Consider the following 26,078-nt stretch of genomic DNA (forward strand, 5'->3'; position numbering starts at 1 on the left):
TGAACCATTTCACTCCAAGGTATTTTTTAAATGGCAGAAAAAACAGAATGGGGATTTTTCTGAAGTAATACTAAAATAATGCCATTTATTAGGTTAATTTAATTAGGAGAAAAACAAATAAGAAAATCATTGTCACCTACTGAAAATGTCAGACTAAATACCATAAAAGCTAAGAGAAGAAACAAAACAGGTTGCTTTTCAAAGAAACCTTAATTCATTAAGCACAATCTTTTTCTACAGAAAGTTCCACTTAGTAGAAAAACTGTGTTAGGCTAAAGCTCTGGATACCCACATTATTTTAACAGAAGCAAAAGCCTCGTGCATTAGGGTTCTAAATATCTGTGTAGTCACAATCTTCCAACTGCTCTAGTAAAAAGCACAAGAGCCTTGATTTAAGGCACTGCAGCAGATTAAACTCTGATGTCAAACATTACAGTGGGGGCTGAAAACTTGAAAAAAGGCTAGAATAAGGGTTTAAAAAAAAATCCCATACCAAATGTTCTTTTGCAATTTTAAGCCACTAATTGCTAACTAATTATTGTGAGGTGTCACACAATGAGGAGGAAGGCTAACAATCTCTTCTTGTTGATTGGGATTTGCAGGTTCAGTTGGAGTGTCTTTTCAGGTATGGTCAAAATCAGGTACAAATCTCTGAGGGAGGTACAGTTTAGCTAAAGAAAAGAAATACCAATGTCAAACTGCTTAAGTAGGCCTCTTGTTTTGAATACTGGTATTGGAGCCAAAACATTGTCTGTATGTCATTTCTAAATTCTACCCACTTGATTTCTTTGTTTTGTCGAGAAACAAGAAGCTGAAAAACAGGAAAGTTCACTTTGGGTACAAGGCTTATTTTCCACTTAAGCCTACAGGTCACAAATGAAGGGTTAAGTGAAACCAGGCTTTGTTTTTCTCAATCTCTAAAATATATTAAACCACATTAAAATAGCTTATAATTTAAAGGAAAATTCCTTTAAAGCCTCTGAATATAAATGTTTTCACAGGGAATGGAAATGTATGCAAAGACCACAGCATTCTAGTGCCAATAGTGAGACGTATTTCCACCTGCTCCGAGATTCTAAAAAGGGCTCTAACTTTTTCCAAATTCCAAAACTTAATCAGTTGACATCTGGCTCAAATCATAAGTTTTGAGGTGTTAGAAGCCTTAATGTCAATTAAAGTAACTGATAACTTTATATTTGATCAATAGATATCTCACTGTACATATTAAAAAAAATTATCCAAAAGAAATGGAAAGGTTTTGGTTTGTTTCTTTTTCTTCTCTTCTGGAAGGACAAACCATATTCCTATACTATTTTTGTACATTCCCATAAAATTCACAAAATTCAAGCCATCCTTAAAAATGTAGCAGTTTATACCATGATTACGCAAACAGAAAAGCAAAGGTTTTACTTTGTTCCAACAAAGCTGAAGGACAAAACCAGGGAGAAAACAAAGCACAATAGCAGCAAAAGCAGAGCAGGTAATAAAAACAGCTGAAAAAGTAAGAATATACAGAAAAGAGTGGCACAAGCATGAAGTTATAAGGAACAAGGCAGGGAATAAGGAAAAGAAAATCAATCCCTTCAGCAGCAGGGCTGCTCATCATTCATAGTCATTCACCATGAAACTCACTCAGGCATTATGAAAAGACCTGAATGCCAAGTTGCCAAATCCCCTATTATTTGATTAGGATATTTTTGTTTGTTTGAAGATTCAGCTTTTGTATTTTAATGATTATGTGAGCAGCTTAGATTTAATTTTTAAAAGGGCAATTCTAGTCCTCACCAGAATGCAGGAACATATGAGAGCATGATGTTAGATCACTCAAAAAGCATAATACAGGTGAAAATAACAAAAATTCCCCTCAACAATTTTTTCTTTTTTTCAGATTGATTTATAATCTGAATTTCTGATTTTAAAGGCCAGAAATCATTAGGAAACACTCTGTAAAAAACGTGCACCTTCCTCCATAGCTGCGAATTAACCCTACAATTCTCATACTAGCATGTTTGCTTTGAACACTTGACACTATCTTCCTCTAATGTCTGTGGAAATTGCTAACTGTTGTCTGAAGCTGTCAATAAGGCAAGAGAAACTGTGATATGAATGAAACTTTAAGAAAATAAACCAGGAATGGCACACTTTCATGACTGCATCTGAGAGCCAGGGACATGCATGTTGCTACCCCTCACCAAAAATCTAATATTTATCCACAGCATAAGCACTAATGCCATCATCCCTCTTACCATCAATAGTCGGTTGTTGTTTGGCAATGCAGAAGTATTCTGCCCCAAGCCATGCAACCAGAGCCAGCCAGGCAAAAGCTGCATCTCAAGTAAACAGTGCCAACAGTGATGGAGCTGCCACCAGGAGTCTCCTACCTCCTTGCGGCATACTTACATCTCTTCACAGCTGAATACTAGCCACCTTCCTCAGCCCCAAGCATTCAGCAAGAAAGGTGTTTATGTTCAGGGCCCAATTAATGAAACCACTATAGGGAACTAGTAACAAATGGAAAAAATATGCTCGCACAAGTACTTCTACAGCAATGACTAATTAGACTTTTCCAGCACCGCTCTGCTGCCCAAAAGCAAATGGTGAGATTCTGTTGGCACTGAGGCTTTTTTTGTGAGCACTGGGATTTGTTCTCATTCGGAACTGAACTGCCAAAGATTTGGTGATTTTGGTGTGCCACGCAAAATCTAGTTTTGGCCTGAGAAATGGAAAATAACTTTTGGTAAATGTTTAATACTTTATAAAGCTGTTGTCTATATGTATCCATACCGTAACTGTTGAAACATTTAAACTTCTAGTGTCTTTTTACAACCTAAATATTAAACTAATAACACCTAGGAGACCAAGACTGCTGAATTTACTTGCTTTTCTGACACATAATGAAAAAAAAAATTATTATATTCCTCTGTCATATTCCTGCTATTACAGAAAACACTTCAAAAATACACTGCACCTGAACAAGCAAGAAAGGTTGAAAAGCAGTACTGCTTTAGATTTTTGTAATGTAAAAAGCTATTAGGATAAATTCAGAACCTGATCCAGACACAGACTGGATCAATGATAGCTTTGCTCTTCACTCAAGCAGTTGTAGCGTAAAACCTTTTAGTGATAAACACAAGCTTTACAAGAAGACAGAGTGATTACATGAGGCGAGATCTAGTATCTATCTAGTTGTTCTAGTCGTTCTTTATATGTAGAATTTTATAAGGTTACCAAAAATCGTGCTCTAGTTGTAACTCACATAAGGTGAACATAAAATGGCGTAACGGATTTTAGCACAAGCTGAGACATTAGCTTTAAAATACAATCCTGGAAAAACAAAGTTTGATCGCACAAGGGCATTCCATTCATAAACTGTACTTATTCACCTAAGACCACATTTCTTTTCTGAAAACTATCGAGGCAACCCAGAGTCTGCAGACATATTCATCAGTTCAGTTATGATTTATAGTCTGTGCATAACAGAAAGATTTGATTCCTGAGCAGACTTTCAAAAACATCAGTCAATATGTAGATTAAAAAAAGTTAAGGTAAAACATTTTAGACTAATCTGTCTGTGTCCAAAAGTATTCTTCCTCTTGCCTCCTCAGTACAGAGCACAGTCCACTGCCAATCTCTCAGAATTCAAATGTTATTTTAGCAGTCACTCCTGGAAGTTCTTCACTCTCTGAGGGGAGGTAAACCTTTGCAGATTTTGATGATATCAACAGGTTTCCAACACTCTGCATCTACAAACCAAACCTCAGGTGGTCAAAGTATTACTCCTAATGATATTTAATTATTTACTGAAAATAAGAGCTGAGTAAGTGCAAAGAAATGGGTATGTGAAGCAGCTTAAGCAGCTTTACTCCTTGTTTTTTTAATGTCTTGAAACATCAGTACTGGTTTGCCTCTAGAAAATCAACTAATGTTCTGGTCTTCCTTGTGTATTAACCATAAACCAGCAAATATTAATGAAAATTTCCATCAGTTTCTTGACACTTACCCTTCCATATCTGTTAGCATAGGACCCTGTAAGCAAGGAATGGAAAATGATGATTGTCTCATCCAAATCCCAAATGAATACTCTCTGTAAAAAGAGAATCAAATCAATGTGTTCCTCTGTGAAGCTGATACTTGAAATGGAAAGTTAAAATTTGAATCAGAAAGCACATAAATTAGAAAATTGTATTGAAATGGTTACATATTAAAACCATAGTTTCCTTGCCATTTATTTTCAGAACTAACAAGTTTTTTCAGAATATGGTAATACAATCTGTTAGCCTTTTACTACAATTTCTATTATATCAAATTATTATATTAGCATAGAATTATAGTTATTGTCAAATACACACAGAAAATGAGATTGTACAATGTAATATTTTAAAGCCAAATGTGAGATAGAAACTGAAATAAATGAAAAGAAACCTCTGAAAATTAAATCTTCAGGGTTTGGATTGTGTATTTCTGCAACTCTTACAAAACAAAGTTCATGTAACTGCTCTTGAAAATTACCTCTAAATAGAAAATAAAGCAAACTCCTGCTTAGCACTTAAATCCCCTTAATCTATTCATTTTTAATGGATTTTATGCACCTGAAGAACAAAAATTATGAACTCAGATGCTGCATGTGTAAGAATTTATGGCATCAGTAAATAATTCTTTCGCTTACAGCCAATGGAAAATATGTGTTTTAAATTTGTCCTCTGACCACACACAAAATGATATTTTAATGAAAAATAAAGTGTTCAAATACAAGTATTTTAAATCCTGGTGAGATTGTATTTCCCATGATGACAAATGGGCTAAGCTTTTGGAAAGGAAAAGTAATGCAGTGTGGACACTCATAGCTGTGGTGTGTCATTGGAGATCTGTTCTCAACATAAAGCATGGGCCACTGGGAGGAATGTGAACACAGCATGAGAGAACAAAAACCACTATTGTGCTAGAAGTGTCTCCTGTCCAAACGCAAACCTTTCTTTGATTTGGGAAAAGCTTGCCTCTTTTTTTTTTTTTTTTTTTTTTTTTTTTAATATCAAAAAGAGAAAGAAACGCCCAGTGTTTTTCAGAGAAAGTCGGTGCTCTTCAAGAAGAAGTTTCTTTAGAAAAATTCTATCTTCTACAGAAATACTGTTAGCAAAACAAAGAAAGGGAGCTCCAATGCCACTTTATTTTTGATGTGTAAATAATACTTCTCTGTGCAAAATAATAATAATAAAAATAGTCTGACAGTCAGAGACATCAAATATAATGTACCTCTAGATCAGAGTCAGGTGGTGGTGAAGGATTATTGTTTCTTCTGCCACGTCCACGTGATTTCCCATCTGAACTACGACGCAATCTATCTGAATCTGAATCTTTAATGGGTGTTGAGGGACTGTGGATTGTACTGTACTCTGTTGTAGTAAAGAAATGACATTTTTACCTTTCAATTTAAACTTCAAAATGTTCATTTACATGTGACACTAAAACCAGGATGTTCACTGAAGGTCCTAACTAAAATAATTAAATCTGCAATGATAAATGGTAATACTGAAAAATAAATTAATTCAATCAAGTTTGAGTTATATGTAAAAACAGAGATATATTTTTTCAGTAAACAAATAAAAAATAAGTAAAAATCATCTTAATTACTTCAAATCATAGAGAAGATCATATCACTTCATAGGCAAGATTAAACTCTAAATAAACAATTTAAAGGGCTACCATCTTTTTTTTAAAGAACACTGATTTAATTCTAAGTTTTCGAACATGCTTTAAGATAACCATTATGGTGATCAGTAAGAAAAAAACCATCCAGGTGTAAAAAAAAAGTAACATATAAATTGAAAACTCTTCCAAATTGCCTGGTTGTAGACACTTTATTTTTAGATTGCTACATTTGAGCCAGATTAATAGAATTCCTTCTAAATATGGCATAGAGTCCTTATTTTCCCAGGGTAAGTTCAATTAATATGTTTAAAATATACATCAACTATGAAGATTAAAATTATAGTATTCTTCAAAGGCCTACTCAACACTAAACACTTCCAACGTGTATCTTCAAGACAGGATACAATTCTTTATAAACCGTATTGTACGCTAACTATTAGGCTTTAGGAAAAAATTATTTACAAAATTATTTAGTGTTGTTGAACAGGCAAAAAGGAATGATGATATAAGAACAACAAAGTTTTCCTGAAAACATGCTATTTGGAAGATGTTTTGCTATTCTTAACATCCATAAACTCAGTAACAGTTAAGTGCTTGAATATTAACAAAGCAAACACCCAGCATAAATTATCCTTCCTAGCTCCTTTAGCTAGAAGTACCATAATCCTCAGAATTTCACCAACACATTTTTAAATCTCTTAAGACTTCCTTTCGTAAGTTCACAGAGAGAAGACTTTTATTTGATGGCTATTCTTTAAATTTTTTTCCTAAACCCACTTATTTTTGTGAAGGCAGCTGGAATTTTCAGCATATGATGTATTTATCAATTTCACTTCTCACTTAATGACTGTGTAGAATTCAGTAGATGTGGATATTTGTATCAATATTAATTTTCTTTTTAATCAGCCTAGACCATGGCATTCCCATTTGAACAGACAGGTATACTTCTCACACAAGTGATTCTTTCTCCTAAAAAAACATCCTGTTGAGGTCAAAGGTTAGATTAAGGAGTAGGCTCTGAACATCTGTGTAACACCACATATTCAAAATTACTCAAAATAATAATGGTTTCTTATGCTGAAAAGGTCTTGAAATTCTCATGTTCAGCCTTCAAATCTATACTTAGTGGAAATTAGTATATGCTATATATTTTACATTATACTTTTACCTCAGTATCTCAGGCTACATTAAACAAAGCAGAATAACAAGTTAAGATGTAACTTAAGTTAAAAGAAAGAATTTTCAAAATAGACTTGTCCTATACCTAAAAGCGTGAGTCTGTGTACGTGCCAAACAATAAAAATCATCCAGCCACATCAGCCTGCATAACTAAAGCTAGAGCTTTAAATATTGAAGCTCATGTACATTCCAATAATATGTATTTTTTCCTACGACAATATACACTTCAGAATATTTATTTAAACTATTTAAACTTTGAATGCTGATTGCTCTTTCACCTCCTGTACTTAAATAAGAAATCATAACTCAACTAGTACAAATTTTCCCAACCTTTTAAACTTAAATGAGTTTATCTGCTATACATTATTTTTATTATTAAAATCCTTAATGAAAAATAAAATAAAGAAAACAGTGCAAAAAAAGTCTTGAAATAAATTATAACCTAGTAAAATAAACAGACCAGAATTTCTTCAACAGGTATATTAGCCAATGATGTTCTAAATAAGTGCTCTAAAATTCAGATGTAATGAAAAATTGCATTTCCTACTGACTAATTTAAATTAGCATTGCTCTTGGTCTCTGACAATATTTTAAGGAGTTTGGCTGTAGATCCCAGTTTTTTAAATTCTTCTCACAGACATGATTTGCCAAGAAATGTAAAGCATTAAACTTGAGGTAGTAACAATAATATTAAATAAAATAGGGGACAGAGAGCATGGAAAAAGCATAAACAAAACTTCATGACAAATACAACCAAGTAAACCTAAAAAAGTGAGCACACAGAGCAGAGCATGGTGAGGGCAGGGAAGAAAGTCTGTTTGTAAGCGCATCCAGCTTTACATTTTTGCAAACACTGCACTCAAAATTTCAAACACAGGGCTGCAAGTTTGGGTGGAGGCTCACTTTCCTCTCCCCTTCACAGCTGCAAGTCATCTGTCTGGATGGGCCAGACCCTCACCTGACAGAAAGACTCCCAACTCTGCCTTGGATCCCCAAGGATGGCTGGGCACACCTTAGACCACCCTTCTTGGGACCACTGTACCCGCATCATTCCCAAGAAAGCTATGTCTCTCTTGCTCTTACAGATCTCTCCAGGAAATCTGCTCCTCTGCTTTAACACTTGTGCCATTAGAAAGAGAACACACCACTTCATTACAGCAATATCAGTTCAATGTGTGGAAGTGGGGGAAAAAATTATTCCCTTCATTGTATCTGCATGCATTTGAAGACTGCTCTCAGATCCCCTTTGTTGTTAGGTTAACTCTTCTTTGACAATCCTCTTTTCTAGGTTCTGATTATCACTCTCTGTAGTGTCTCCAAACTGGAGACAATAATCCAAAACAAAGCTGAGCACAGCTTTACTTCCCATGTCCTGCAGGCTACCCTGCCCTGGACACCACTTGGCAGAAGACAATTTGCATTTTCTGCAATTTTTTCAATAAATGCTTGTTTCAGGATCCCTAGATCATCTTCTGAGGAGGAAGCAACACCTAACTGGTCACTTCCCAAAGACCTGGCCAAATATTGCACATGAATTGAACACACAATATTGCTAATACCTGGAATTTCTGAGCCTGCCCAGGAGATAGCCACAGCAACCAGTCTGTTATGAACAGTGTGACAGATGGCAGTAACGAATGGGGGGGGGGGGGGGGCGTGTGCAAGAAACTTATTCCATGTATGTAAAGGGAAACCATAGCATGTACTCTTTGGATTAAGGCTGCTCGACAGGGCAGCCTCCATGTGCACGGCTGAGTTACCAGCTCACTGTCCAATGGTGGCTTTCAGGTCCTCATAAGGAAACCCAATTAAAGAATCCAGTATCCAGCTGAGCCCTGAGCCTTGACAAGCCCAGGCTCTGACAAATTCTGGAGCAAGAAAAACAACAGCGGCTGAGGGTACTCGATGTGCCACTAGTATCTGGAGTACTGAGAGCGGTCTGCAGGGAAAGGTAGAGCCTGGAAGGAGCTGCCAACATTCCCCATCCCACATTTGTGCAGTTCATCATTCCTGCCTAAATGTATACCTCACACCTGCTGCTATTCAGATCACATCTCCATTTTTTGAGTTCTCATCCTGTCTCCAAAGAACTCGCAGCCCCTCTCAGCGTGGTGTCATCTACATATTTAATAGGCAAACACATTCTGTTCCGTCATCTAAATGATTAATGAAAATGCGGTCTGGTGCTAGGCCCAAGGCAGACACTGAGGAATGCTGCTGTGGCCATCCTTCTATTTTAACAGCAAGCTCTCACTGACTTCTCTCTGGACATGATTTCCTAAACAGCTTTATATCATTCTGCTGTAGTTTCTGGTAGATTGCTTTACCCTAGTTTGCTTATAAGATTGTTAAGTGAAAAGATTTAACTGCCAGGGCAGTAAAAGCCCTGCTGAAGTCAAGATATATAGCCACAAAACACGTTATCATTGTACCCATTATCCTACATTCACTGATAGGAGGAGGTTAATTTGTTCAACCTCAGCTGACTTCATAGTACCAGACATATTGTAATATTAGCCAAGGGAAATTATTATGTTTCTAAAGCACTGAATTTAATTTTATCCTGTTGAGCATCACAAACACAGGAAAGTGCAGGAGAAAACCCAGCTCTCCACAAAATCATGAGCAGAAAAGGGGGTGAGTATCAGGTCTCCACTGCCTGTCTGAATACTAAAGCAAGACCACCAAAGTAAGCTGGCAGCAGCCAGATTTAACACAAGAGGTTCAGATAAAAGATGGGAGATTTGTGGCACAAAAAATGTCAGGCTCCCAAAATTACAAGGTTTCAAGAGGAGCCTGAAGACAGCCCTGGAAGAGAAACATTCTGGGGTGCTACAGCCATGCTGCATTAGCAAGTTGGGTCTGTGGGACCAAACAAGTGGTGGCAATTACCCAAGGCTTCACTGCCTGTTTCTGGGAGGTCATTTCACGTAGCTCCAGCCTGATCTAGTCTCCTGTGCATACTCAGTAGGAGCTGAAGAAATTAGGAGCTGTCCTGGAGGACACCTTCCAGGTTAGCTTTGTCCAGAAGGACTCCAGCCGCATGCCCTAGGACTGCTCTGCTGAGCCAAAGCTCCCCATCAGAACAGACTCCTGCTTCAAATTAAAATGCTAATGTAGGCACACCCTAAACATACAAACAACAGCAGCTTTGGAAATCCCCTGAGATGAAAATATCTGGAAGCTGGAAAAGTGTTTAGGGCAAGTCTTATACAAGCTTAGCCTGTCCTCGCTGCTCCTGGGGTGTCTGTTGATGGCCACTGTGACAAGCAGGGTTCAGGGCCAGTTGATCCGTCTGTCTGGACCACTACAGCCATTTCTGTGTGTTGCATATGCCTTCACAAAATTAGATTAATCAAATAGCAACAATTACTCTTCTGCATCTATTAACAGACACATACTTTCAGATCTCTCTGCACTCTGCCCCAGGCACGACACTAAATGTTACAGCTTGTTTCTGCTTCACACACTCAAGAGTTTCCTCTTCCAAACCTTGACCAAGTGTAATAGACCCAATCTTGACTTCTCTAGTCAGTCAGAAAAACACTTTAAACCCAGATTCTATAAATGTATGCCTCCTTTTCCAGGTGTGACTGGTACCCCCTGCTCCTGACCCCTGGCCATAATCCCTGTAGTGTATGATGACATCAAGCCAGACAAAAGCTACAGATAACTGTGAGGAATAAAATATGTTTACATTATGGTTTACCGAAAATTCATGAACCATACTGTAGCAGACCTTCCCCTATGATTTAAGGTACCATATTATTGCAACTTGATATAATATTTCATAAACATATACTACCCTGTTATATATCACTGTGGGCAGTTTTGATGGTTTTGTCACACAGGACAATATTTTATCATCTCATAAATAAGAATACTTTGATTACTTATGAATAGCCAATACAGAGATACCATTTGCAACACCATATTCTGTAATTCCTTTCTGCTTGCTATGGAAATCCCCCCTAAGTAACTGCTCTATTTTCTTACTATTGATTTCAATCTACTATACAGCAATAGTATCAAATGACAAATCTGGGGAAAACTAGCTATCCCAGAAATCCCCAAATCAAGTCTATCTCTAGGTAAATCCAACTGGCAAGTGTGTGTGTAGAGCTCTTGCTGTTAACAAGGCATTGCAAATTTCATCAGACTTTTTCCCTACTACACTGAAAAAGTATGCAAAAAAGAGTAAACAGACTTTATCAAAATAATCACATCTCATGTCACAGTGTAAATCACATGGATGAGATGGGCCTAGGATAGCTAGTATAGTCAAATGTCTCTGCTAGTAGGTATGTACAAGTATTTTCCATTTAACTTGTGCCCAGGTGAATGATTTTCCCTCAGATCTTATACTTAATTTTGAATAAAGCCCTTACATCCTCAGGTCAGTGTTATTTCAACTCCTGTATACCAAAATAAAAATATAAGATACAGGTAGTTTGAATATGTCAGTCTCATTCTATCTTACTTTTGCATAAATGAAGTTTACTTTTGCATAAAGCTAAACACAAAATTTAATGAGTACTGTACAAACTTCTTCCTTTAATGCTTACATAAAACTGGACCAGGATTAAACAGTGCAGCAGAACCACATTGATATTTGAGGATTTAATTTTTTTTACATCTCTAAAAAATATGACTGCTGCATTAGCAGCAAGTAAGTAAAAGTACTAAGTATTGCAAGAAATACATTAATACCTGATGACAGGATCATAGAGGATGTCTTTAGTGCTTTTTTGACCAAATGTCAAAATCTTCACCTGAAAAAATGAATCTAATGTTTTTTCCATTGAGGACTATGACCATACTATTATAAACTTGACAGAAACCCTCAATAATCTGTTAAAAGTACTGGCAAAACCGCCTATTTATTTCAAGGCTTGGGTGACATTTTGATTTAGGATTGCATTTTGATTTAGGATTGCATTTTGATTTAGGATTGCATTTTGATTTAGGATTGAAAATAAAGGCAAAATATCATATTAACAGTATATATTATATGTAACAGTATACATTAACTATGTATGATAACAACTATATTAACTAGTCCTGTAGTGGTCCAGATTTTTTCCTCCAACTTTCAACGTTGAAGCAAAAAAAGATGAAGCAATCCCATAGGGGGCAGGTAGTACCTCTCTCCATTGTAGGCATTTCTTCTTTACTAATTGTCTATGCTTTTAAACAATTTGAAATTTTTGTTACTTTTAATCATACTAAAACCAATGACGAACATCCTATTTAACTGTTTTAAAAAGTCTAGTAAAAAGTGCATCACATTCTTAGCCCCAGCAAATCTTGTGACAGTGAGCCAGGCTATATATTGTTGAATGCAATACAAAAGAGATAAAAGTTGTCCATTGTTAACATAAAAACAGGAGAACAACGATTATCAGAAAAGCAAAACCAGTGCTGTACTTTGCCATTTATTACTGCATCCAATCTCATTTCTGTTTTTACAGAATTTTCATTGAGTTTCATTCCTATATATACTCTAGATTCACTCTTCGTTTATATTTATGAAAAAAAACAAGCAGAACACCAGTAATGTACTGCAAATACAGCAGTATTTGCTTCCATACAGTACAGGTGTTAGTGAAAAGTTGTCTGTATAGCCTATTTGCTCGGTTTCGCTTTCCTGTCTCTAATTTATTGTTATGAAATATGGTAAGGAGAAACTGCAAAGTGCAATACTAAATGTGATATAGCGTTCAAGGAAAAAGAAATTTAGTCTTTAATAGCAAAATGGTGACCCATGGCTGAGAACAATTTTTGTTGGCTAGCGCAATCCTTGTGGGGTTTTTAATCTGCATTGTGAAGTATGCAAGTAATATGAAAAAAACCCTTCCAGTAATATTTTAAACATACTTATTGCAGAAACCAAGAAAACTGAAAGAGACCAGATCTCAAGAACAATGCAAGTCTCTTGCGAGAAACATGGTTTAATGAAGTATAAATACAACATTATATGAAAGAGAGAGATAAATTCCACTTTGTTGACTGAATTTCTAAACAAAAATTTGCATAAATCAAGATTTTTTTGTTACCAGCTGTGCTGATGGAGTTGAAATATTGCAAGAGAAAATTATTAAAGCTTTAGAAAAAGTAGTCATTTTCTACATTAACTCTTAGAAATACATGTTATGAATATTCTCCTAATTATTTTATAACATCAGGGCCAACATAGTGAATTGGGGAAACACTCCATTCATCCAGGATAAGTTTCAACACTGGTTAAGAGCAGGTGACTAGGTAAGGAGCATAAAAAGGACAGACATACACACACTGCTAATTCATTCACTGTCTGGAGTGATTTTTTGTGATAAAGGTTTCAGGAATTGACATTGGTGTCTGTGTAAATACAGTCTCTGAGCAATGCTTGAACTGGCATAAATTTTTGCATCCACAACATCCTGCACTAAAGAGCTGCAGAGCTTACCTATATGCAACAGAAAGAAATACTTTATTTTGCTTTGCTCACTAGTTTACTTTTGTTATTATCATTTTAGTTATTATTACATACTACTCTTACATACTACAGCTCACACAAAAAATCACCAACTTGCTGTTCATACCTGGGATAAGTTACTCATGTATGGACTGAAAGCTCATCCTAGAAGGAAACTAATATGCTAGTGTTATTCTGATGAAAAATATTTTATCTGTAAAGCAAAAGTTAGAATTCTACATGTGGAAAAAAAAATTTGAAAATTCTTACTTTTGAACTGAAACAAAATTTCCAAGGAAATCTAAAGCAAAGACACATTAAAAGTTTGAAATGACCCACTAAGATTAATTAATTTGCTTAATAATTTTCTGATTATGTCACTAGCAAAAATACAGCCTTCTGATCACAAGAAAATAATGTGTGTGTCTGATTTATGGAGGCAGGGTCTATCAATCTCTGTGCAATCAAAAGGTTTTGTCACGACTGAGGTACAAAAAATTTTTCAGATCGACAAAGGGAAGAGAAAGAAGAAACACTGAGCAGGGAAAATGTCAAGTTCTACTGGACGTCCTGGATTGTATGTCAAAAAGTTGCATATTTAACTAGGAACTGTGGGAAATCATAAAAGGATTATTTTATATTTGGACAAGGAATTAAACATATTTTAAGTGAAATTATATGAGCTTTCTGACTCTGCAAAATACTACTAAAAATGTCACAAGAGTATATAACTACTTTCTCTCTTCTCACATGTTTCTTACCAGACTCTTCTGTTTCACTTACTGGCCCAAATTCATAGGAACCACCTATGTCTGTCAAATTATTCTGGTGCCTCTGTAAAGTCTGAAAGCTGTTCTGTGCTTGTCCTGGCATAGTTCATAACCGCACAGATTACATGGGGTTTTTAAATATAGAAGTTGTCTAGGGATATCAACATCTAGTAAGAACAGCTGCAATTCAGCAGCTGGAGCCCATCCTACTAAAGGGGTACAGTAGCCTAATGTGATGGTTCTGCACTCCCCACCACCCCTCATGTGCAGTGTTCCAGTTGTGGTAGAGAATCAACAGCCTAACTTGACCAGATGTGGCAAAACATCCTACAGAAATGTGACTAATTGCAATTAAAATTTGATTTGTTTATTCCTTTGTTCTGTGGTTTTGACCCAATTATGAATTTCCTTCTCTCATATGCCTTTCACTTATCCCCACTTCTCCAGAATTCCCTTCCTTCATGCTGATCCCTCTTTCTTTGACCCCAACCTTCCTTTGTCTTCTAAGCATAATGTGTGAGCTCAGCTGAGGCTTTGCAGTAAGCCTCAGCAAGAAGAAAGTAAAAAAAAGTAAAAAAATATCATACTGTCCAAGGGGAAATGGCAGGCACAGCACTGGATTCACTGACTGGTCCTTGCTTCCCTTCTACCAGGGTTGAAAGTTTGTGAGGCAGCGAAAGGTTCTCACCTAATTTTAACCTAGGAACCCAACAGTGGTATGTCAGCCATCTTAAACTGCTCTCATACCAGTGGAGAGACTTTGGCACCTGAGGATTAAAGTTGTAGTTTAAACTGAACTCTAAATAGAGGTACTCATCTCTCTCCACTCAATACAGAAGGGCCTAAATGGGCTTGATCCTAACTTAAATGCATAAAGACAAATGAGTAAAAATAAATGGAGAAACCTGTATCTAGCCCTATACCTTCTGCTGACTGACCATGTAGGTGAAGGAGAATGGAATGGCTTCCATTGGCTCCTCCTAATAGAGAGTGGCCCAAGGACAGTACTGTCCTAAACATGTCCCTCCATATGGCACAGGCAGCCAGCCCAAGATAATGTCATAGCTACATTAAGAGATGTTATTTGCAAATTGCTTGAAGGAACTTTTCCAGAATTGTTGAATCAGTAACATAAATATCTTGGGGAAAGAGGTGGGAGTGCCACCAATGCCAGAGGTGTGCACATGTCCAAGGAATGGCAATGGCTAAGCAAGCAGTGGTAGGGCATCCATAGATGTAGAGCTTTCAATACATGAAAGCATAAACTAGAAGAGGGCTTAGGTGCAGGACCCATCCATGAGACAGCCCACCAAATTCTTTCAAATTTTTAGACAAAACTTTCTTAACAAGATTGTGGAAGATTTGAGGGAGAAAAGAAAGACTTCTTAAAAAGGAACGGATATAAAAGTTCTGTCCAGGCTTACAGCGCACAGAAAACTATTTTTTAGAGACAGCTTTTAAGCCACTAAGTTTGAACTTGGGAAAAATATACCTCCTCTCTCCATATAAGTGTTTGCTGTTGCTTTTAGGAAGTATCAACTACTTTTCAAAAAAATGTGCAAATATTTTGCAAAAAATCAAGACCCAGATGATACAATAATTCAGTTTTAGTATCTTGATAAAAGCTAAAACTTGATCACATTTGGTTTTGGGGGTAAGAACTTACTGCCTCCAACTCAAGAAGAAAGGCAAACCCACAAGAAAACAAAACCAAAAAATTAAAACTGAAGTAAACAGAATAATTATGTAGACTCCAACATATATCCATATATTCTAAATGCTGCAGACTCCCATATGCATTCATATATTTAGAAAAATTCCTCTCTCAAATACACGCCACACACATGTCATCTCGTGTGTATAAACACACACACCAGCTGTATTTTCTTTGATAGTTACTGTCAGCAAATTTATCAAGAGACAACACTGCATACATTTTCTTCAGGTACACAGTCATGCAGAAAAGCAAGAGTCCTAGAAAATTATATTAAAGCTCACTCTGCACACGTAAGATCAGTTCTATCCAGTACTTCAAGAAAACTAAAACCAACCTTCCCCAACAAAACTCCAAAACAAACCCTCCTGATAACATCGCCAAATCATACGTGTTACTACATTACTGAGAATCACATCCACAACCTTGGTCTTTGTCGCGGATAGACTGCAAATTTCTGCCATCTACTAACCACTGACATTGAATTGTTAAAAAATGCTTCTTCTTTTTTTTTTTTTTTTTTTAATAATAGGAAAAGTATTTTTCATCCCTCATTTCCAAAAACAGCTGGAGCAGTTTGGCATAAATGTTCAAAAAATGTCTCAACTAGTACAAGACTGCCAAATTCCAGCAACAAAGGTAAAATGACTGGGAAGGAGGACAAGCCACTGAAAATCTTTTCTTAAAATGGAAACACTTGTGCAATTTCATCTCCCTATTACAAGTATTATTATGTCTTCTGAAAGTAAAAAACACAAAAGCTCTCTTTCAAGTGGACAGTTGGGCTATGGTCTGAAGGTCTCTCAATTTCAGTCTTAGGAAAAATCAAAGGAGTTTATCTTAATGAAGACAGAGTTTAAAAGCACCAGGTTCTGGTTTAGTGTAAAGACTTTCCCATATCCTGCAATTTTTAATACAAGTATTTTATAAATAAATACAAACAACTTGTATTCGGCACAAGCTTTAACACTTTTACTGAACCTGTTTTTTTCTTTAGCCTATTTTCTGTTAGAATCTGTGCAAGACGTGCCACAGGCTCAGGATTAAGAAATAATAAAATAAAAAAAATCAACGACTACAGCAAACAAAAAAAATCCAATTCAACCTCCTTTCAACTTACAAAAACGTGCCTCATAGGGACCATAAAATCCATGTAATTACCTGCTGCAGGATCTGTAACCGCTTGACTGGTGATGCCAGATGGTGGTTCTTGAAGCTGGTATGTTGCATTTGTGGAGGGTGTCGTTGGGCTGGTGTTGCTGTTTGTCATGTAATGGGAAGGATATGGTGAGCTATTATAATACTGTGCATATTGACCCTGGCCAAAACTGGGATAAGAGGGATATTCCTGCAAGACAAAAAAGCAACTGAATAGTTCATCAAAGTTTTGCTACTTTTTAGTATAAATTCCAAAATATAACTACAAACACATGTCAGACTTTCAGCACGTATGCTTCCTGGACTGGATGCTGTAGGACCTAAAACTGAGAGGCAGTAAAATGAAATCTAAATTACACATCATTTAGTATGTATTCTCACACAAATAGTTTAAAAGACACCCTGCTGAAGATGTGTGCATAAGAACATCAAGCCCAGACAATTATTTCTACTATTGGAAGATGACAAACTGAAGAAAAACATTTATAAACATTAGTTTAACTTGAAAGGACGCTGCTTTCTTTCAAAAAGCTATTTAAGGGCTACATTTTTTTCAGTGGATGAGAATTCTAAGTTTGCCAAAATTTCCTCAACTCGTATTTACAAATTTACCTGCTGTGAACTATTAAATCCAGTAGAATTTGTGAGTGAATTATTTCCTGCATATATTCCCGACGATGTTGTAAAACTGCTGCCTGAAATGAAATGAAAAATTATGTGAATTACTTAAACATAGTATCGGAAAATAACTTCCATCATGCGATTATATCATAAGGATATGGCATATTTGTAATATTTCCCATATGTTGACCAATTTGGTTGTCATCAGCTCTATAACATGTTAATATATGGAAAGTGATAATTCATTGTTCCTACGCCCTGTGTTTCGTTATTGCAGTAAAAAGAAAAACTCACAATTTAGATAGGAATTTGAAGCTACCTCAAGTCTGATTAAATATTAGGCTATCTCATCCTTCCAAATAATACCCAACGTTGTGGAAGTAATGAGGGTTTCTTTATTTTCAGTTTTTGTTGAACAATAACTGCAAGCCTTGTCTTGAGAGACGCCATCCCCCCTCACTGAAGCACGCTGGCTCCACTTCTCCTGCCTCACCCCTCCCTGAGCCTCAGTTCCTTGCAGGAACAGCAAAAACCATAACTCCCTGCTCCAAACAGCTCAGCCCAACTGCGTAGCCATTAGGATTCGCTAATCGATCATAGACAGCCTTGGGCCACAAACCTTTTTCTTTTTTCATAGAGTCTACCAGGCATGACACAAGGGAAAAAAGTACCTCTCCGAGAAGGGAGACCCAAGATTGAATTTTGGCAAGAGACTGAATTACTGCCTTCACCTCCCTCCTCCCCCTTTCAAGAGCCACCAAAAATAGACAGATGGGGCTCTTGTTTAATACCTAACCTGAGAAGCTGTTCCACTAAAAGGGCAGCAACCCCCTTTCAGCTGTTTTGCCCTCGCTGGTTATAACCCGGGAGTGACACAGGCACCAGCTGAGACATATGGATGCACAGGGTGAAGCTACATAAGCCACCAGAAAGTCTGTAATGAGGCAACCTATTGAACTCATCTAGCGGGAGAGCACCAGCCAGTGAGGAGCTTGCATTAAAGCGCTCAGGTTGTTTACAGCCTCCCTCACCACCAAAGCCTGCCTTAGTGCAAAGAAATACAGAGACCTTGGGAGCAAAAGCTTGCAGGTGAGCAGAGGAGGCCAGCAGGGACAGAAATCAAAAGGGAGCCAGGCATACAGATGAACCGATCCCCTGATGTACCCGACACAACTCAATTAACAACCAAATCCGTTGCAGCAGTTACTCATTGAGAAAAGCAGCATTTCTTGCAACTCCAAACAGTGAGGAATACAGGCAGGGCTGCACGCTTAGTACAACCCCTAAAGGGCATTTGTGAGCTATTTACTTTTTTAAATTAAAAAAAAAAAACAAACCAAACCTGAACAACAATAGGTATCCTACCTATAAGAAGTCACGAGGAAAAATACTTAAATGCTTTGATTGCAAAAGTCACTAAAAACACACACAAGTTAAGCCTCAAAGTAGATGTGAAATATTAATATGTCCAACAGCAGTGAGAGTAAAAGATGAAGCTTAAACTTAACGTGTGATAATGACTGTAAACACTTCTCCTGTATTTGCTATTAGAGCAAAAGCTCTGTGGTTGTTGATAGATGCTACTAATCCTGTGAACTAAAATCAGATTACTTCAGCAGAACAGTTGACATCCAAGTTTAGCAGATAGTACAGATAAACAGTACTAATGAGAAAAACATGTTGTTTTAAATTTAATTTAAAATTGGAAAACAGATGTTATTTTTTATTATAACAAACCCCAGAGCCAAAATACAGCTGAAAAATATTTTAAATTGCAAAACTTTGAAATGCTATTTTATTTCTAAGAGTGCTTGGCTGGAAGAATGTAAGCCACTGTGTCTCTTTTTATTTCTGTAGTTATTTCTGAGTGATGCAGTAATACATTCAAACACAGGTTTTATAGGTGCATGGTTTGAGCCTTTGTAAAAAGATATAAAAGGCCTCTCATAAGAAGGAGAAGAAAAAAAAAAACAGAGAACTTTTTTTTGAGGAATACATTATCTTTCCACAGAAAGTTTGGCAAATAATTTGCAAGAGCAAATGAGAAAAGTAATTACATGCCAGCCAGCATCTCTCCCTCTCAGACAAAGACACACACATACTAACATGCAGATCTCTCTCTTTCATCTCATGGTCAGCGCTGGCTCCTATGGAGGAGGGGTAGGGGTCTCCTAGACCGTAACAAACATGAAGCAGGTTTCTCAGAAACAGCTCTGTGGGCCACCCAGAACTACTGGCCTAAAGTTGTTTTTAAAATACTCCAATTTTGCCATTTGTTTTTTAAATAATCAGCCGTGGCACAGAATAGAGCTGCTGTTCCTGCCTTAGCTGAACAAACACAAAAATAAGGATCCCTATGAAACGCATGAGATTTACTGCCTCAAGTTGGCCAGCTACCTAGCTTTAAAACGTGATAAAAGCTGTAAATTGCAGGTCAAAGGTCTATTTTGCAAAAAGCATGGACCCACATTAAAGCTGGGAATCGCAGTCAGCGTCAGAAGATGGCTGGACCCTGCTGGGACCAGGGCACAGGCTCCAGGCGCGGGGCTTGCCCCCGTGCTGCCACGATGCACAGGATGCAGTCCTCCCCTGGGTATTTGCCAGAGAAGTCCATTTGCTTTCCTAGCTCAGTCTCCTTGCCATGGGCTATGTCTATCGTCAGGGTACAGTGTATGTGGCAGAAGTTTAGTGCAGTTCTCTCGGGAAAGCCTAAGACGGCCAGATGGGCTATTTAAACTCAAGGTTTCTTCCGTTTGCTTACAGTGTTTAAAAATCCTTGGCAAACTCCCCCTTGTTGTCCTAGTAACTGCTTAGCTATCCAGCACAATATTTTTATACTGTATAATAATAATGGAATACCTTAACGTTTACTTTTTTATGGATGAATTCCCAAACCAATTGGTTAGTATATTCTCAAACATCACAGTCTTGGTAACTAAAACAATGCTGGGCTCATCCCAGGTCTAGTACCCTTCCAGAGGCAGGATACTCAGGTGCAGGGTAAAAGCCACACTTTTATCACAATCAAAGGATACTCAAGATGACAGTTGCAAATGGAGCTCTTTCCTTGGCATGTCCCCCAGCCTTTCTCTACTCCATTTATCCTCACTGAGCAATCCTTGTAACTCTGCCAATATAGGAACAACGGCCCATTCCCACAGACATTAGTCATGTAAGTGGTCTTTCAACATCTATGAAGCAACTTATATGAAAAACAGCTTAAGGAACATACTCATTAAAGTAAGAACCGGGGAGAAGTGGGGAGATGGGTGGCAGAACCACCTGGGTCCTTTTCCCACCCTCTGCCCTCCGCACTCATCCTTACAGGGGTGACAAATTTGTAACAAACAAAACTCCAATTAGCAGAATAACCTTAGCAAGGAGTCGCAGGCAGTGCTTTTCCTCATCATTTTCAAAAGTTGGCAGTCTCCCCCTCTGCTATTGTTCAGTGACTAATCATGCTGTAATTTTAGCAGGGTCAGGAAAAGCACTGGGTTTAATTGGCTGCACACGCACTGCAAGGCAGTGCCTTTACCTTGCAGGGAGACATTTGCCTCAGGGAGAGGAACCAGAATAACTCCAAAGCCTCCGAGCGCAAGGTAACCCCAACCAGGGAGCACAAGCACAGCAACTGCAAGGCTGCTAGGAAATCCCCTTTACTGCAGGCAAGAATGTCAGCAGGGCCCTGAGTATGCTGTCATGTAACGCTTGGTTGTGAAGTAGGTTGTAGGATCCATTATCTCCATTTAGCAGCTCAGCAGCCTCACACAGGAGATGAAAAACAGCTACTGCAGACTATGACAAGGCTGCAGCCTGCCCATATACTGCTAGAGGGGAAAGGGAGAATAAACTTATTTCCCTCTCCAGAGGTTTCTGCACAAACAACTGAACACCATCATCTTCTGTCAAGAGAATCAATTTTGTCCTTAAATAAAAGTTGAAACTATGAATAGGTTCTCCTTCCAAAATTAAATGAGGAAAGGGAAACAAATGTTCCTGTTTATTTTTAACATCTGTTCAATCAAAAGGAAGAATTAAGTCAATTTGAAGTTGCTTCAAATTCAAAAGTTAGCCTAATAAAAACATTAAAAAGACATATATTCTCATGTATAGTACCGATATATACTGTCAACATTTAACTGCAAGAAAGACCTGTTTAATAATATGACTGGTTTCTACTAAGCTTCTAACAACTCTACCAATATTTTAATTTGAAATGTTCTGCTTATCTCCATTCTTACGTTCTGTAAGGTTTCTGTAGGAGACCAGTCTTTCCCCCGTTCACACGCTGTGCTGTTCACAAGCACAACAGAAATTACATACACATCATGTGGACCCCTAGACTTTCCCACTCTGACCTATGGTTCTTCCACCCAAGCCAGACTCTCAACAGTCCACTGCCTTCCACAGGCACACAGCTTTTAGCCCAAGCAGAGCATGGCTGGAGCAGAACCCAGCCTCAGACCCCCTCCTCCCTCAGCCCTTTGGACAATTCTGTCATGAAATCAAGACCTCTGACCATCCTCTCGTTAGAGCTTCACAACTGGGTCATCTTTAACACATTTCTTTTGCAGAGTATTTTTAGATCCTTGCCTTTCAATGTGTACAACTGAAATGCTTTCCAAGATCTTACTGTTCCATCTCTTGACAACCTCCACCCTTTTATGACCTTGACAATTCTGATCTTATCTGTATTTTGCATATCTCTGCAACAAAGCAATGCCCTTTATGACAGACCTCTATGCAGTCCATTGACTGAATCCTAGCTTTGCTCTCCTAATGCCAGAATTCACTGCTTACTCTTAAAATTTTCCAACAAGCACTCTCTGATGTTATCCCATGCTGCTCCCCCTTTCCTCTCTCCATCAAATGAGTTTCCCATAGATATCTGCAAAACTACTTCATTGTCCTCCCTAAAATCCCTTTTTATTGACATCCCTCTGCTCTGCATCTTACAAAAACCCCCACCTTTAGAGCTGTTAGATAACCAATATGGAGTGACAAACTGTTTATTATGCCTAAACAGTGTCAGCTTTATTGTTATATTAGGCCTTCCTAGCCTGTGTGTTTTGTTTTAGCCTCCAACTTCTATGGGGACTATATTTCATTTGGCTGTATAAGTTAGCACAACAGGATACCTCTACATGACTGTGGCATGAAGGCACTACTGCAATAGAAAGTATAGGCAAACACAGATTCTTCAATAATTCTATTCTCTTTCCTAGACACCATGAATTATCAGTTCTTTAAAAGCTGGAATGTCATCCAGGAGTTCCTCAGAGCTGCTGCTGGCAAGCATTTTGAGCTCTCTCCTGCAGAGAAGTGGGTTTTTTTCTGGGGAAGGTGGTGGGAATGTATGTATATTTGGGTTTTTTAGTGTGGGTATCTGCAAAAAGCAAAACCAATAACCTACTTATGACTGTATTTATTCTGATGAGTAAATTTACGTGATGATCATGACCATTCAGTATGTAGATGAAAGTTTGTATACTACTCATACGATTTTCCTCTTGTCAGAGAACAATACAAGTAAGCAATACTTTAGATGTCAGATGGTCATTTCTGCCCTACAAAGCTACTCAACACACAGTTCAAAAGAGTATTTAAAAAAAACAAAAAAAACATCTCTCTTGTGTCTGAGTGAAGGACTTGATCAATATACCCTTAAAGTGGTGGAACAAAAGCAAAGCCTCATTCACTTGGTCTCTGAAAGCACTTCTGGCTCAAGATATTTAATGGAGCATTTACATGAAGGCACACAGTTTAAATGGAACGCGATAATAATAGAGGTGCTAAAATTTTTAAAAACGTGGTCCAATTCTGTGAATGATCACTTTTTTCAACACTTCTAAAATCTGCAACACACCTGATTTCAGCTGTCAAATTCAGGGGTGAAAGGTCCTGCAGCAGACATCTAAAATTATCTATTTGTAGTAAACAAAGATTTTTTTAAAATATCCCTTAAAATGGTAAAAAAACAGAACCAGACACACCCAGCAACTTCCTGATACAGAAAGGGAAAAAGGAACTGGGAGAACAAGGTGGAAAGAGATATTAAGTAAACTAAGCAGGCAAGTAAGGCTACAAAATATAATTGATAATAATAGCCCACACATACAAAGACTTACAGCTTTTAAATAGACTTCAAAGAAACAGACTTCAATCATTACTTAGCTACCTCCACAGCTGCAGTAGGTATTTTTATCTTCTTCTCCCTCCGCAAACACACTCAGGTGTCAAATTATATTTGGCACTTCCTAAATTCATAATCCTGACACGTTTTCCAGGACTAGCTTTGTCACACTCACTATTTGTTAAACTATATCTATTGGGATATACATTTTTATTGTAATAACACTGCAACGCTTCACTATTTAAAAATTAATGAAGTCACTAAGCGAGGGATTGTCCAAACTGCTGAGAGGTGACCCATTGCTGCTCTCAGTAAAGGCAATCATCATTTCAGCTCCAACTGCAATAACATCAGATGTAAGTGCTCGAGCAAACATTCATTTTTATCCTAGGAATGTAAAGAAAGAAGGGGAAAAAAACCCCATAGCATTAACTATATCTAATTAGTGGTAATAATCTGTTTATACAGACCTTGCATCTGGTAGCTATAGGGAGCCTGTCCAGGTTGAGGTGTGCTAAAGCTGGCACCGTAGCTTAGAAATCCTGTCTGTCCAGGTGACTGTGACTGTGCCAATCCACCTTCTGTCTTGATGCCTGCCCACAATGCACCTAAATCAGTTAGTGACAGCAAATCTATTTGTTCATATTCAAATAGGGATGGAAAATAAAATCACATAATTAACAGCATTTTTAACATATACCTACTATTGCATGCATGAAAGAATGAATACCGAGAGCAGGCACAAATGAACGGGGTAAGGGCAGTCTAAAAGCACACATAAAACTGAAGTTCACCAGGGAGAGGTTAAATTCAAAACTGTGTTTCCAATAACTGCAAAAGAAATTTATACATGAACAGGAAGTTGCATTATTCCTTTTTTCCTTTCCTGCCAGAGGCTAACTTTTCCATATATTCATGACATTTCACAGAGGTAGATTAGCAACTTTATATGATTTTAATGAAGCATAGCATAGCCAAGCTCTCCTGCCATCCACCCATTAATGACATAACTGAGATTTGCATTGTATAACATTCCTACATTAAAATTTACATGGCTCCGAGTGCAATGGCTTTCTAAGGAATCAGAAGTGGATGAAGAGAACTAGCAGCATTAAGTGTAACGATGATTTTTCAAAGCTAATTAAACACTATAGGAGGCAGTCTTTTAACAAATAAACACCTAACAGACAGGAACTATTCCTGAAGCAATCTCCCGAACTGGGAAAAACATAGCAGAGAGTCATTAATCTGCACTGACAGGGAAATCCATTACACATCACATTACTCTCTCATTTCCAAATTCAGTAATAAAAGAATCCAAGGTCCAATTAAATGAATGACCTGCCTCCCGACTTCAGTGATTCTTCCCCCAATTTGTAAGACAACAAGTAAGTAAATATTAGCAAGTGAAACACTGAGGAAATGCACACAATTCAGCCTCTGTCTCTTAGTTTTAATTATAAGGTTGTCCCAACATGAACTACTATTTAAGAATAATTATAGCCAAAGCAATGGAAAAGTAATACAATACTCTTAGGTTTCACTGTGGCATCCAGTTCAGAAACCACCATTATTTGAACTGAATTAACAAAGTGTGAATTAGTAACATTCCTTTGAAAATTACTGTTAATCTAAATCCATTTCCTGGCTGTTTTTTTGTTGTTTTTTTTTTTTTTTAAATAATATTCAACAACATTCAAAGGTAGGAGAGGGCTGAGAAGTTACTGTGTCTGCAAAACTTCGATATCTCCCTATATACAAATGGTAGCATATTTTATTCTGTCATTTAAATCATTAATTTTCAACTGCTGTCATTAATTACCCTTAATTCCTTCTGCCAGACCTGCTAACTGCCAGACTAACCCTGTTTGCTTGTTTTTCCCTGATGCTTACTTGCTTCTTCTATTTCATGTTACAATTAAACAATCTCAAAGACAAATCTGACACCTCGTTTCCAAGGGTAAACTCCTGCTATGGATGTTTTGGCATCAAAAGTCTTTATTTGTCATCTTCTTAAGGTCTTCTGAAATGCTGATTAAATATTGCTAAAAGAAAGCTTAACTAAATCAAGCATTACATTTCTAGTCCAGCTTTAACAGCATGATTCAACTCTCCATCTCAGACGAAGCAGAAGACAATCAAACGCAGCAGCAGGAGGATGCCACTTGAGTAAAGACAACTTGGCACTGACATGCCCTGTTGCAAATCTCCATGCTATGAAGAGCCTTTCATCTCCTAGGACTTATTCTTCCTGGGACAAATTCCTTCTGGATGAGACACCTGGGACCTGAGCAAGTGTCTCATCCAGAAGGCTCATCAAACTTTGATGCTCCCCTTCCCTTTTCCCAAGTCTAATGTATGCAAGGAAGTGGGAAGGGACAGTGAGAAAACGTAAGGGGA

The 26,078-nt window shown here is 37.5% G+C and overlaps 1 protein-coding gene across 10 annotated transcripts in view; it reads right to left on the bottom strand.

Moving 5' to 3' along the window:
- Positions 1–26,078, bottom strand: part of EYA1 (EYA transcriptional coactivator and phosphatase 1) — a 152,246-nt gene that overhangs the window by 40,087 nt on the left and 86,081 nt on the right. For 7 of the 10 annotated variants that reach the window (XM_026842902.1, XM_026842901.1, XM_026842896.1 and 4 more), the window contains 5 exons: positions 24,149–24,286; positions 17,537–17,619; positions 16,928–17,114; positions 5,251–5,390; positions 4,001–4,084 (listed from right to left, as the gene is read on the bottom strand). In XM_026842902.1, the coding sequence (XP_026698703.1) occupies positions 4,001–4,084; positions 5,251–5,390; positions 16,928–17,114; positions 17,537–17,619; positions 24,149–24,286 (632 nt within the window). The remainder of the gene's footprint in view (positions 1–4,000; positions 4,085–5,250; positions 5,391–16,927; positions 17,115–17,536; positions 17,620–24,148; positions 24,287–26,078) is intronic. The other 3 variants (XM_026842899.1, XM_026842898.1, XM_026842894.1) reach the window with 1 other exon arrangement.

Source organism: Athene cunicularia (assembly GCF_003259725.1).
Source record: "Athene cunicularia isolate RWA chromosome 2 unlocalized genomic scaffold, athCun1 chr2_part1, whole genome shotgun sequence".
NCBI lineage: Eukaryota > Metazoa > Chordata > Aves > Strigiformes > Strigidae > Athene > Athene cunicularia.